Source organism: Salarias fasciatus, chromosome 2, assembly GCF_902148845.1.
Source record: "Salarias fasciatus chromosome 2, fSalaFa1.1, whole genome shotgun sequence".
Lineage (NCBI taxonomy): Eukaryota > Metazoa > Chordata > Actinopteri > Blenniiformes > Blenniidae > Salarias > Salarias fasciatus.
The window spans coordinates 21,258,114-21,271,501 of record NC_043746.1 but is presented as its reverse complement, the minus strand read 5'-3'; the positions used below and the strand labels follow the sequence as shown (position 1 = coordinate 21,271,501).

Sequence of the window (13,388 nt, the reverse complement as noted above, 5' to 3'; positions counted from 1 at the left end):
ACCTCAGTGTCCTCTTTGTGTTTTTACAACACCCAGGTAGTTTTCTTTTCAGTATGACTCATAAATGACACTCTTCATGTTGAGTCATGTAACCGAACCCCGGGAGAAGAAAGACGAGCTTCTTGCTGGGATCTGACTGAACTGAAGTTCTGCTCTTCCAGGAACAATAGATGCGTTCTTTCACTGACTTTCCTGGCGGGCCACATGATCGGGGCCGTGTCAGGAAATTTGGGGGTCCCAAGCAAGATGGAAATCTGGACTGTCGAGTAAAATCGTCCCAAGAAAAGATTTGTTGAAAGTAGAGAGGAAGTTCTGACGACTACTGATGACACACAGCTTTACAATTTTTACAGAACTGTTTTCATGTCTGAAGCTCCTCTTTGTCCTGAAATGCCTCGCATTTCTCCTCCTTCCTGATGACGTAATGGTGAGCATGACTCACAGATAGAGGATCCCTGGTTTGAGTCCCACTTCGCCTCCCGTGTATTTTGCATGTTCTCCCTGTGCGAGCGCTTTTTTTTTTGGAGATTTCAGTTGAAAATAATGTTCAGTGAATTCTTAGTAGGTGTGTTTTTTTTGTGTTTTTTTTTTTTTTTTTTTGCTGAAGTTGTTGATTGTTCTTTTTTCTTAATGTTAAAGTTTGAATCTGGTTTTTTGTCACATTGTGAAGCAGCATGCATTTGTGGGATGACCAGCAGAGTTGATTATGCGGATGAAACGCCAATCAGAGGAACTAATCTTTACTTTCACCAGAGAACAGCTCTGGGATCAGCTGAGTGGCCGGGGAGAGGCTCCGTACTGTTCGCCAGAGCTTCAATGACCTGAAGGCCGCAGTCAGAGCGGGATGCCAAACCTCAGCAGACAGTAAATCAACTTACGAACAGCAGGAGACATTTGAAACTGCAACTGATGCCGAAGGCATGCTTCTATTAAATGCTCTCCTTTCATGATTTGTATGTAATACTGACTTCAGTATTTCCACATTGGCACCTTTATCCCTGAATTTTGTGATTCTCATCTCTGCTCTCCTTGCTAAACTCCAGCCGGTTCTTCCTGTTTGTCTCGCTGTTTATTGGTTCTACGTTCAGGCTTCTGTTCACAAAGTTGTCTGAAAACAGTGGATTGTCATACTTTGACTCCTCCTCTGCTTTGGGCTCCTGGAGTTGTTTGAGTGTCTTTCAGTGCTTCTGTCTTCATCTGCTTCCTGTGCTCGACCCGTTTCACACATCTTACTTTCTACACCACTGACTTCCTTCTTCAGGACGATTCGGACGTTTGTTCAGGTGTTTTTTTTTTCATGTTCCTCAGTTTCACAATTGTTTTTCACTCAAGTGAAGTCTGCAGATGAACAACGGATGCAACGTTTGAAGCACAGGACGCACCTGTTCACAGGGTGAAGCCCACGGATGCAAATCCACAACACCATTTAAAAGGAAACTGATCAGGAGAATCTACCAAACACACAATTGTTTGAATCTATTAAGATGATGGAAAATGTGTTCTTCTGAAAATGAATATCAAAATGATGAGAAAACTTTATATTGCGCAATTCAGGTGAACAAAAAGGCCACAGACAGTTTTTTTTTCAGGTTTATCTGGTTTTTAATAGAAAAAGAAAGAATTACACAACTGTTATAAAAGCAAAGGTCACAATAATAATGAACACTGGCAATGTAATAGAACCAAAGACCACTTTTAACAGGAAAGGGACAACGTTTTGCACAAATGAAGAATGGAAGAAAAAAAAAAACCCAAAGTGATTCAGAGAAAACAAAACAATGAAACAACTTTAATATGATTTATAACAAAGACTGCACAGCAGCTTCAGACACTGCACCGTCGGTAAAAGTAAAGCACAGCGTACATGTCAGAACAGAAGAGACCATTCCTTGTGGAGTCTGAACAGCAGTCTATATTTATAGATATATTTATATATATTTACACATAATAAAATCTTAGCCTGACCAAAACCATATATACAAAATAAAAACGGGAGGCAACTAAACCCTAATATTATAGGTCTAGCACCTCATAAATCAGTACATCATAAACAGCTGTCCTAATGCTGTCGATAGAGAAAACACAGGTCTGGCAGCTATCAGGATCGCTTGTTCACGAAGGACGCGACGAGTTCCACGCATTCAAGAACCACCTCTAACACCGAGCATGAAGGGATGAAAAGCGCATGGCTTTCTTTACTGTTGCACTAATAGACCAATCTGGGTGGCTTTCGTTTCGCCGTGGCCGCACACAGGACTTTAAATCCCGAGGACAGATCGAAGCTATAGCGGGATGGAACCTGATGGAAACTCAAAAGAGTTAGGCACAAAAACATATGCAACTAATTACAAAGGCCAAAAACTGAAAGAGGGCAAATTCACACAAAACTGTACAATTAAAGAAACATTTCCGAATGATTCTTTAAAAATGACAAGTTATTCTTTACATTTTCCATCCTGACAGATGATAAACAAATTCATGCTCCTCTATACGAACAGGCCAAAATCCCAAGTGTTCAAACTGATCACCAGGAGTGGCCAGCAACGTGGTGAATACCTCCTCTTAGCGTCATAGGTGATCCACAGTACTGTGCAAAGTAGATGACACTTGGTTAATAATTTAATAAAATGTAAAGTGAGAAAACAGAAGAGAAATTTAAGTCATACTCCTATCTCCTGTGACCACCACGTCACTTTAAGATAGTATTTTATATACCTGCGCATTCATCGGTTCAGTCTGAAAACTTCACTCATGGCAGTAGACCAGGGTACGACTGCCAGACTTTCATGTTCCTGCAACATGACATCCAAATTACAGTATTTACACCTTACAACGGCTTTACATTGCGAGGTGTCATTTGAGGAAGAGACCAGTGACTGGAAACACAATACGGTTCGGCGATCATTTACAAATACAATGGTTTGGACAGGCGCCTGAATGCGTCGTCGAAACACTGACAGACGGGATTTGCATCGAATCATTCTTATTAGAAGAATCGAAAGTGATCGGGTCCTTTGAAGATCTATAAGGTCATACATGTTTGATTGTTGACTTTTTTTGGATGAAAATCATGAAGAGATGCCAGCTGTTCGGGCATTTCACGACTGTGAAACACGTGTTGGTGTCGAGGACGCACAGCTTAGATCCAGACGAGTTCACTCCCATTGACCTGAACTGATCCATTCACGGGATTCAGACCAATACTTGACTAAGATTACTTTGAATTCCTTGTCAACTACTGCAAGTGACATTGAACCAACAAAAACAAAAGAAATGACATTGTACATAAAGCATCAGCACATATATTTAATAACTGCTGTGTGAGAAGTCTAACTAAGCTGTCAGTCTGAGCTCAGTCAGATGACGCACAGATTCAAAAGAAGCAAGAAAATTCCTACGCCCACTGAAATGAACCGCATGCTTGGACATCTCTGACAGATCTACTTGGTTTGTTTATTTATTTTTTTTTTATTTCTGGAACAGTATTTAACACCTGTATTACTAAGTGCAGGTTATAGCAGAGGGCCCACCCATTTTTCATGAAACATATCATGGAATTATCGTATAATACATAAAAGACAGCGTTCTGCAATACTCAGATGTTTATAACATCCATTTAATGCTTCACTTAAAAAAAAAAAAACGGTCTTGATATTTTGATAACTACCATTGTCCAGGTGGAATACTAACCGTTCTCTCAAAACTGTACATGTTTGTTTAGATACAGTAATTAATACATTCATGAAAGGAATCTGACAGTGTACCCAATCACCTTATACTTCCGCCCCATCACTTTGCTCAGTCTCATTTTTAAGATATGGTACTCTGGAACCACCTGAGAGCCTTCAGTTCTCAGTCCCCGTGGAGGGAGGCGTGGCTTTGGATGGTTGAGCACCACCACCGGCTGGTTTGGACCCGGCTGTTTTACGAGCTGGTCCAGCTTCAGCGGCGTCGGGTAAATGACTGTCCAGCTGTCACCCACAGGTACCCGAGTCTTATATCTGGATATTCTCAGTTTTAGCCTCTTCTTGCATTTTTTCCACACGCCAACTTGTACCCTTTTCAGAGAGACTGTCAAATACTTTGAAGAGATGCCTTGCTCAGTTCTGACTTCTTGCTGAGGAGGGTCCGGGTTGGGAGAAGCCTCTGCACACGAGGAAATTTGAGATTCCTCATCTGTGTTTGATTTTGAATCAGTAGACTCGCTGCTTTTGATAGCGTCGGGTAGAGAGTGGTTCTGTTCCTCGTTGACGCAGGTGTCCTCGGGGGTCGGTGCAGAAGGCTGCTGATCTCCCTTGTCTGGCTTCTCTTCTTTCACAGAGTCTTTTTCTTTCACAGAGTCATTTATCTGCTCAGTCAGCGTCAGGTCGTGGGTGAGGGGTTCGTTCTTTGTGTCCACCTGAGCACAGCGGCCAGTTAACGGGGCTTTGTTGATCTCCTCTGTGATCCTTGGCATCTTAGCCTCATTTTGAGTTGCGCTGGCAGAACCCAGATTTTTATCCATCACAATTCCCCGTAAAGCCATGACAAGTGGCTTAATGGGACCTTGATCATCCTCTGGCTGTTGGCTTAATGAAAACACAGACGAGATGACTGGAAAACTCTCCGGTTTTCTCATCTCATTAAATCTGACGTCCTGAGACCGTGAAAAGATTTCTGACGTTTTGTAGTTCGAGAGGAAATCCGTTTTGATTGATAAGGGGATGTTAGGAGTCCTGGATAATGAGAAAGGTTTGTTGACTACAGTATCCTTACTGAGTGAAACCGCTGGCGGTCTAATTTGAGCAGCTGTGACTACTGGAACGCTCACAGAGGGAGGCGCTGGTTTTAAACACTGCGGGGTCATTGACACAGACTCTTTCATGGTTTTGGGAACCGCGCTGCTCTTGAGGTGGCTCACCCCGGGCTCCACCTTCACAGCCACCGACACATCCCGAATGTTTTTGGGGTCGCTTGTCCTCCTGGGTGGAATATTGAGGAAAAGCTCCGGACGCCCCAGCTTCCTCTCCTCCACCACTCTCGGAGAGACACCAGTAACTTTGCTGTCCGGATGCATCGTGCTATTCAACATACTGATAACTCCCCGGGGGGCGACTGTTGATGGCATTGCCTTGGGGCTGACGGGTGCTGGTGGCAGTCTGGTGCCACTGTTGCCTTCTCTTACAGGGTTGAGGATAGTTTTTTGAATCTTGTTTAGGATTGGGCTTGAGTCCAAGTTGATTATTTCTTGTGTCGGTCTTTTTAAACCACACTTTTCTTTGATGACAGTGTTCGGGAGGCTGTTGGAAATGCTCACTGGAGCTGGAGCTGGGTGCTCAACAGTCACAGCTTTCTGTTCACATTGTTTCCTGTTGACTATGCACGTGCCCATACTGTTAGACCTCGCTGTGTTTGGATGATTCACTGTGGAGGACAATGGCTTTCCCAAAGCCAGGTTCTGAGGGACCATGGTCCTTGTGTCTTTGATAACAGACTCGTTTTCTTGTTGAGAGACGAGCCGGAGCTTTAACTCCTTTGTCCCATTGACAGTTTTTACCTCAACAAGCTCCACCAGGCAGCCAGCAGGGATTGACACTTCTTCCGGCAGAGAAACTGTCAGAGCCCTGTTGTGCTGAATGAGTCCGTTGAAGGGGGAACGTTCTGAAATGCCGTTAGCGACATGCGATACATTTGTGTCCATAGTTTTCCCCCTCTGCTCATCTTTCCCCAGTCTGACAGCGGGTATACTTGGTGGGGGCACCGACACTCGGACCAGCGGCCGAAGTGGTGCTGAATCAGCAGTGGACGTACTTGTTAAGGCACTGCAGACGGGGACCAGTGGCGCTTTTGTCATCCCAGGCTTAGGAGGTCCTTGACTGATGATTTTGCTATGCAAGCGGTCGATATGCTTCACAAGGCACAGTCTCCTCATGTAGCCTTGTCCACAGTGAGGACATATGAATGGATACTTCGATGTGTGTTGCTTCAAGTGCGCATTCAATTCAGCCTCACTGAAGGAGACTTTATTACAATAAAAACAGTAAAATCGTGTCCCTGCATGCTCCATCACATGCTTGTTAAAGACTGTGGCGTCTGTCGAAGCAAAGCCACACTTCTCACAGTACATCACTTTTGAAGTGCTCAATACGTGGTCCACGGTGGGATGTCCACCGTGCACAGAAGATGGCATGCTTTGATAGCTGATGGGCTTCATGACGAGGTCCACCGGTCATCTGGCAGTTGGTCTCGTAAACTCAAAGACTCCAGCTAAGCAGTGAAGTGTGAATCCATCGCCACGTGAAGTCTCCAAAGTTTATCCTTCAGGACAGCCGATACATGGCATCACGCTCCTGTGAAAGGCAAACAAGGGAAAAAAAATCTATTAGAAGTGCAAAAAATGATTTTGGTTTACGATATGAAAAAGAACTTGAAACAAACAACTTAATATTTCTTGGAGTATAAATATCTTCTGAGGTCAGCCAGCTGTTTTCACCTGCCCGAGTCGTTTCAGTCTGACTTAAGTTCATCATGACAGAAAAACAGAAACAAGAGAAAGCAATCATCTATAAGGTAAACAACACACAAATCAATACCATCTCCTAATTCAATGATCACAAAAAACATGAGCTCCCATGTTAGTACAGAAACATCATTCCTGAGAAGTGTAAGCCTCAAATCAGACATTGTGAGCCCAAATGAAGTAGTAAGCTTCAGCCTCTGCACTCATAACACAGTAGTTTCAATAGCGATCATTTCTTCTAACTTGGAGCAACAAAACCATTTATCTGTTCTCTCTATCTTCTTGTATGTATGTCAGGCTGTGAAGCAGTTTTGTGTTTTATAATCTCCACCCTCATCATCCTGTGGCATGTTGATACTATCTGCTGTTCAATTATATTCTTTTCTTCTTTGCTATCCACTAAACCGACCGGTTGAAGCAGAGGGCCAACATCTCTGATTATGCCATGGTTTGATTGATTGATTGATTGATTGATTGATTTTATTTGTTTCATTCTTTTTTAAAAGAAAGAAATGAAAAGGAACAGAAAGAAGTGAGACTTATGTCTGCCCCTATCAACATAAAATAAATGACAATTTGTCAAGATTTGTTAACATATCACAAAAAAAAGCAAAATTCAATACAACCATTTCACTAAATCAAAATACAAATACGACCATTTCACAAATAATTGCAGATCAAATACAACCATTTCCCAAGTGTAAATACAAAAAAAAAAAAAAAACCTTAATGAAATATTTTCAAAAGAAACAATCATTCTAAGTTTGACCATTCTTTAAAACAGAGTCGTACCCTCCCAATAACTGTGCTTTTAAACATTTCTTGAAGATGTGAATGGACTGAGACCTCTTAATTTCACTGTCAAGTTTATTCCATAAATTGATTCCTTTTGTTGTGATGCATCTTTCTTTCAATTTGGTTCTTGATTCCGGTCGTTTGAAAACTTCAGTGCCTCTTAATCTGTATTGACTGTCTCGCTTTGCAAATCTATTCTGTAAATTAAATGGTAATTTTTTTCCGGTGAGCTTTATACATTGTTTTAAGAAGGTTGAGTTCTACCAATTCTTTAATTTTTAAGGATTTCAATTTTATAAATATTGGGTTAGTGTGGTCTCTGTAACCACTTCCATTCGCCACACGAATCGCTCGTTTCTGTAAAAGGAAGAGTGGTTCAATGTAGGTCTTACAAGCATTTCCCCAGACTTCAACGCAGTAGGTCAGATATGGTATAATCAATGAATTGTACAACAGAAACAAAGAATTATTGTGAAGTGACTCTTTCAATTTGTACAGAACAGCAATGGTTTGAGAAATCTTAGTTTTAACGTACTCTATATGGGAAATGGTAAGAAAATGTAGCACTAGACAAATCAAAAAGGACCGCGCCTCATGATTATTTTTGGAACAAATTATCTACAGATTATTTCTGCCAATTAATCTCTTGATTATTACTATGAAAACTGCTCTATTACTCTATTAAAATAAAGCATTTTCTCAAAATTCAACATCATGTTCAACTTTTATTTATAACATAAGTTACTTTGTTTTTGTCTTTACTCTTCCTTTCTTATGTTATTTTACCTGCTACTTCCAGTTTTCCGGCAGTACTTGCACTGTTTTCAGCATCTGTGCTTTCCTAAAACATCCCATGAAAGGCTGATTTCTAATATTATATTCCCCCTCGGAGTCACAATCAGACCTGATGAAGTACTGCATGGAGAGTGAAGAGAAATCAGTTTTGTTGTAATTCACTCTTTATCTCTGGCTTTCTCTCTATAAACCAGGGCTGGACCTAAATACTCGAATATCCAGACTTTGTGGTGGTATCCGCATAATTAATTTTGTGAATATTCAGCAACTTTTATTTTCTATTGAATTTGTATTTGATTTTGTTTAAATATCCTTTATTGTGTTATTAAGTAAAGAATACAAATAAATGCAAAGTCCTTTATTTATTTAATACACTCCATAACCTGTTGGCTAAACAAAGCATATGATTAAGAATTAACACATTTCGACATGCCACCCCAGCACTACAGTCAAATGTTGGAGTCTTCCACAGTGGGTGAAGTGGATATCCAGATAGCACATCCACTTCTGTTCAGCCACACTGTGGCACACACTGCAAAATACCCACACCATTTCATGGAAAACATGGGGAAAAAGGTTTGGTGGGGTGTTCTGCCGTTTTTTTTTTTAAGGCACAGAAGAGCATTCCTGCGGAGTGCTGCTATGTGGTTAAATTTTAACTTTGTAAAGAATTTCAGTTTGTCACACTTGAGCATACCTCAAACCCAAAAGGCCCTCTCACACCGTGTGACAAATATTTCACCTCTTATAAATGGTGGATTTTCAGGTGATGTGCCCGACAATTATTTGTGTCTGTTATTCTGGATTTTCTATCCAGACTTGTCTCACTCGGAAGACTTAATTAGACACAGATCACATGATCATACAAGCTCTTTTTTATGGGATGAGACTGAGTGTAGGGCAATAGTGGATCACTTTGTCATTTGGTGTGAGCAGAACCATTCGCAGCTCAGTGTAACAAAGAACAAGGAGCTGGTGATGGACCTGAGAAGAAATAGGGTGTCTGAGTCCCTCGTTTACATCCAGGGGATCAGTCTGAACCCTCAAATCTTGCATGAATCAAACAGTACGTGGCTCAGTGGTTCACGTGCATGTCCAAAGTGGACTGTGGACGTGCAACGAAGAAAGTGTGGAAGAGCCTTTACATGGCTAGTGCTTTTCAGTGAGTCAACAAGGGCAACACTACTCTGGGCAGTCACTGACAGAGCACAACAGCAAATAGGCACAGATGATTTAAGAGACAAAAACTCTTGATGGGGATTGATCAAGTAAAATGCCTGTATTTCATTTATCAAAATAAAAATATCATGGAATAAATTTTTTTGTTTTGCTATGTTTATTTTTTAGTAAAAACCATCAGAAAATGATGGTGTTAGCAAATAGCAGGATTCAAGGACAAGGAGCGTTAGAGACAAGAGTAAAACAGATGGGTGACTGGCAGCTTCAAAAGTCTTGATGGCTGACATGGTTATTTTCGAGGTGTTCCAAAGTCCTTATTTTAAGACAGAGCTTATGACAACATTCCACCATAGGAACCCGGAAAGGGTCTGACTATAAAAGAGGACAGTGAAATCATGAAATCAGCCGGTGCATGGGACATGGCTCAGTTTATCAACTGCTTGTGAATAAACTCTTTTCTGGATTGAAGAACTGTGCTCTCCTGTGTCTGTGTCTTCAGATCGTATTTTTGCGAAAACTTTGGGAAGATCAAGAAACAACAATGTCAAGCCGGCCAGATCGAGAATGTCTGACATTCTGATCGTGACAACTCTGGGACTAATAAAGTATTTCTAAACTGTACACTTCTAAGTTTTCTAAGTTAGGCCAAAATCACATCAGTTATTATCTTGACCCATAATGCTGCCATCACAGTATCTGTGTCAAACCAACACTACACACAGCACAACACAGTTTTATATGACGCTATAAGAAGTATCATAGGAGTATAGCTGGCCAATAGAATCTCATGATTTGTACTTGCTTAGGACCTTCACTGGCCAGAGACCCTGGCTGATGCCAACAAATTAACAGGAAACAACAGGGATGAGGACGACAACTAATTTTTAAATAAAATTTCAAAAAGATACTTTAACTTCCACTGTGTAAAGGAAACAATTATATTTAATTTTACCTTGTTCGTTGTAAGTTTCCTTACTGAAACAAATGTTTACATTGCAGGAGATTAAAAATAAAAAAAAATATATTATACACTAGTCATCATTCTACTGAGAAACTTTGAAGAAAAACAAGTCCAGACTAAAGATTTGCCAAGTACTCATTCAGAAAAAAAAACAACTGTAATGACTTATGTTGTGAGTCTATTATTCATGCAAGACAGCACATTTCTATAAAGGGTTGACAACAACTACAGCCACCTAATTTTGCATGCCACATGTTTTTTTGAGTGTATAAAACTGTAATGACCACTGAAGGGCCAACCAGCATCAGAGAGAAAAAGCCGGGTGAATCGTTCAGTATTCAAAATTGTCTTCCCCTAGTATGAATGCATTTCTATTTCTATCCATTTCTTTAGTTTATTTTACATCAGCCCGGATGCAATACGGAGTCAGCAAGCATATCGATGAAGAATACTGAAGATAACATCCACATATGACATCTCAGACGGCTGGAGAGGAGAGGCCCGCTGAGCCCCTCCCCCTCACGTACAGCTTCTGCAGCAATTTCTTTAATGTCTCTCGCTACTTTTCACCATGTCCTAACATTGTAAGTACACGTTAATAACATCACAGCTGTTTTTTCCATGTCAAATCGCATTAGCTTAATTTTCTGAAGCCTGTGATGCCCGGAGCTGTATTCCCTTTGAACCTCAGCAAGAGGCCCTGCCTAACCACAACAGAGGTTCACGGAGACAACCGTGACATTAACACGGTCTCGGTTTGAATATCCCTCACACATACCTGGTTTGGAGTGTTGTCAAACAGGGCGTGAGTCTGCGGCGCCTTGTCCGAGTGAGAAAAAACGAGTAAAATCCCTTTTTTGAACGTGATGCTAATGGTTGTCAATGGTTATCAATCGTTAGCATCGTAATGCCGTTATGCTGAGGGTTAGCTGGACGGTAGCATCTGATGCTAGGATAGCAAAGCAATATCCGGTAAATGTCAATATAAAAGCATTGAAATGAAGCGAATTGTTTATCCCCCTTTATTTTAATTTTGAAATAATGTATCTCGTTGTCTTTGAACGGATTGCAAGTTGCTTTTTTTAGTGAATTGATTCCTTCATTAAAACATTTTTTTGTCAAAATACTCGATACGTCCATGCATTGTGTTGTGTTACTAATGCCAGGTTATATTTTGAAGTGTGTAACCGGAAATGATTGCGCCCTACTTTTCTCTTTATGAAATCCACCAAAAAGACCGCAGCGAGGGAGAGATTCTCCAACCCGAATTGCGCAAAAAATGATATTTATCCCCCTTGTGATCCACATTCGCTACAGAAACAACGCAAAGCTTTGGCCGCATTCGATATCTACGCCCTCAAGTATGACAACTTCCACCTACACGATATTCCCGGACAAGTTTAAAAAAAATGTAAACTTGTCTGGTGAAAATGTTGGCTTGAAACAGTCTGAGCGTCATTTTTTCGTGTTTCAGAGACGGTCAGCGGGGTCGTTTTTTGTCGCCGCTGTGTGTTTAAATGGCTTTGTGTTTGTGAGTTCGCACATTGACACAGGAAGTGCTTTGAAGCTTTTGTGTTATATGTAATAAAGTCAAACCACGGGCCGCAGGGGCCTCACAGAGGTAAACAAGGACACGCTGTGGAGGAAAATGCCCTAAATAATCCACTAACATGGTGTTCATAAGAATCTGCAGGCTGTTTCCTACTCTTTCGGGGACTCTGGGGTCATCCAGGTGAGTGATAAGGCGTACTAATAATACATAACTGACATGTATTCACTGTTTAGATCTATATATGATCTGGATGGGCTCAGTTTAAAGTGAAGCTGATATTCTTGTTGCAAATCTGATTTCCACCTGTTATTGTACCCCCATACTGTAGCTCGTGTGAGGATCACCATGACTATTGTGAAAAGTGATTCTGGGATTTACACACCATTGTTGCAATTCATAATGACACAGCAGTGGCTTTCACTTGGCCCTCCCATCGCCCATCTGGCCCGGCACATAGCGCCTGCGAGCTTCCTGGTTATGGCAATATTAATCCAGCTCACCCGCACGCGAGCTCCTTGCTGGATCGCCCACATCGTCAACAAGCAACTTTCCTCGTCTTTTCGCAGGCTTATTCGCCGCAGCATGGCCTCGGACCCGGCGGAGACGACCCGCTTCGACTTCCTGGTGATCGGCGGCGGGTCCGGGGGTCTGGCCGGGGCTCGGCGGGCGGCGGAGCTCGGAGCGGCCACCGCCGTGATCGAGAGTCACAAACTCGGAGGTACCTGCGTGAGTAAAGATCAAAAAAACACTGTCATTCTTCCAGGCTGCGCTTTCACACACTCTTTCACACACTCCCGTTAGTTGCCAGGCTCAGTGCGAAACCTCCGGGCTTTCCTTTTGTCTGTGTGTGTGTGTGTGTGTGTGTGTGTTTTTTTTATTGTTTATCTCAAACGTGGGTTTGTTTGGCTCTTCTGGTCCTGAAGCCAAGTGTATAAAGCAGACGAGCCAAAAGGCCCTGAGTTGATTTAAAGATTAAAAAGTATCCCACGCACATAATTCTGTAATTTAAAAAAAAAAAGTTGTAAACTTTGAGAGCCATAAACCACTGGGAGGAAGTAGATTGAATTAGATGTTCTTTTTAAAACCCTAATGCAGCAACACAAAAATGGACATTAACATCACCCACACACTTTCCAAATTAACAAAAAATGATAAATACTACCAGAAAGCTAAAACGAAATGAGTGTCTGGGGTAAAAGAAGTAGTAACATAATCCATTAATATTTTATTTTAGAGTGATGGTTTACCTAGAATAAAGTCAAGGCGGTTTTGTTTTCCATTATTAGATGTATTGTATTACATGAAGTGCATTGAAAGGGGGTAGTATTATTCCTCCACACACTACATTAACCTTTTAAATACATATAGTTGTACATAAAATGTAGTAGACCTATCTATGTGACAAATGCACAAGTCATTTTTTTATTAAGCTGCTCATTTTTGCCATAAATAGTTAAATATACGTAAAGTTATTTTGTCAGAAGTTAGTCTTTGTGTTCAGAATATGGCCACTGCTTTGAGTGACAATAAAACAACGACTACAGGTCATAACTTTAAACGCTGTGTCATTGTGGCAGAGCTATATGCCCATAGTTAAATGGCATTTT

At 41.2% G+C, this 13,388-nt stretch overlaps 2 protein-coding genes across 4 annotated transcripts in view; one reads left to right on the top strand and one right to left on the bottom strand.

The window, feature by feature from the left end:
- Positions 1–3,456: 3,456 nt before the first annotated feature.
- Positions 3,457–11,184, bottom strand: LOC115405509 (uncharacterized). The gene is made up of 2 exons (XM_030115109.1): positions 11,008–11,184; positions 3,457–6,329 (listed from the first exon to the last, which is right to left on the bottom strand). Exon 2 carries the CDS (start codon positions 6,191–6,193, stop codon positions 3,740–3,742), a length of 2,454 nt encoding a protein of 817 aa, XP_029970969.1. The 5' UTR covers positions 6,194–6,329; positions 11,008–11,184; the 3' UTR covers positions 3,457–3,739.
- A 623-nt stretch (positions 11,185–11,807) lies between these two features.
- LOC115402616 (glutathione reductase, mitochondrial-like) overlaps positions 11,808–13,388 on the top strand; it is a 7,222-nt gene continuing 5,641 nt past the window's right edge. Inside the window, exons 1-2 of one of the 3 annotated variants that reach the window (XM_030111123.1) lie at positions 11,808–11,961; positions 12,348–12,507. In XM_030111123.1, coding sequence (XP_029966983.1) covers positions 11,900–11,961; positions 12,348–12,507 — 222 coding nt within the window. In that variant the 5' untranslated portion in view covers positions 11,808–11,899. Of the gene's footprint in view, positions 11,962–12,165; positions 12,508–13,388 lie in introns of those variants that run through there. The other 2 variants (XM_030111122.1, XM_030111129.1) reach the window with 2 other exon arrangements.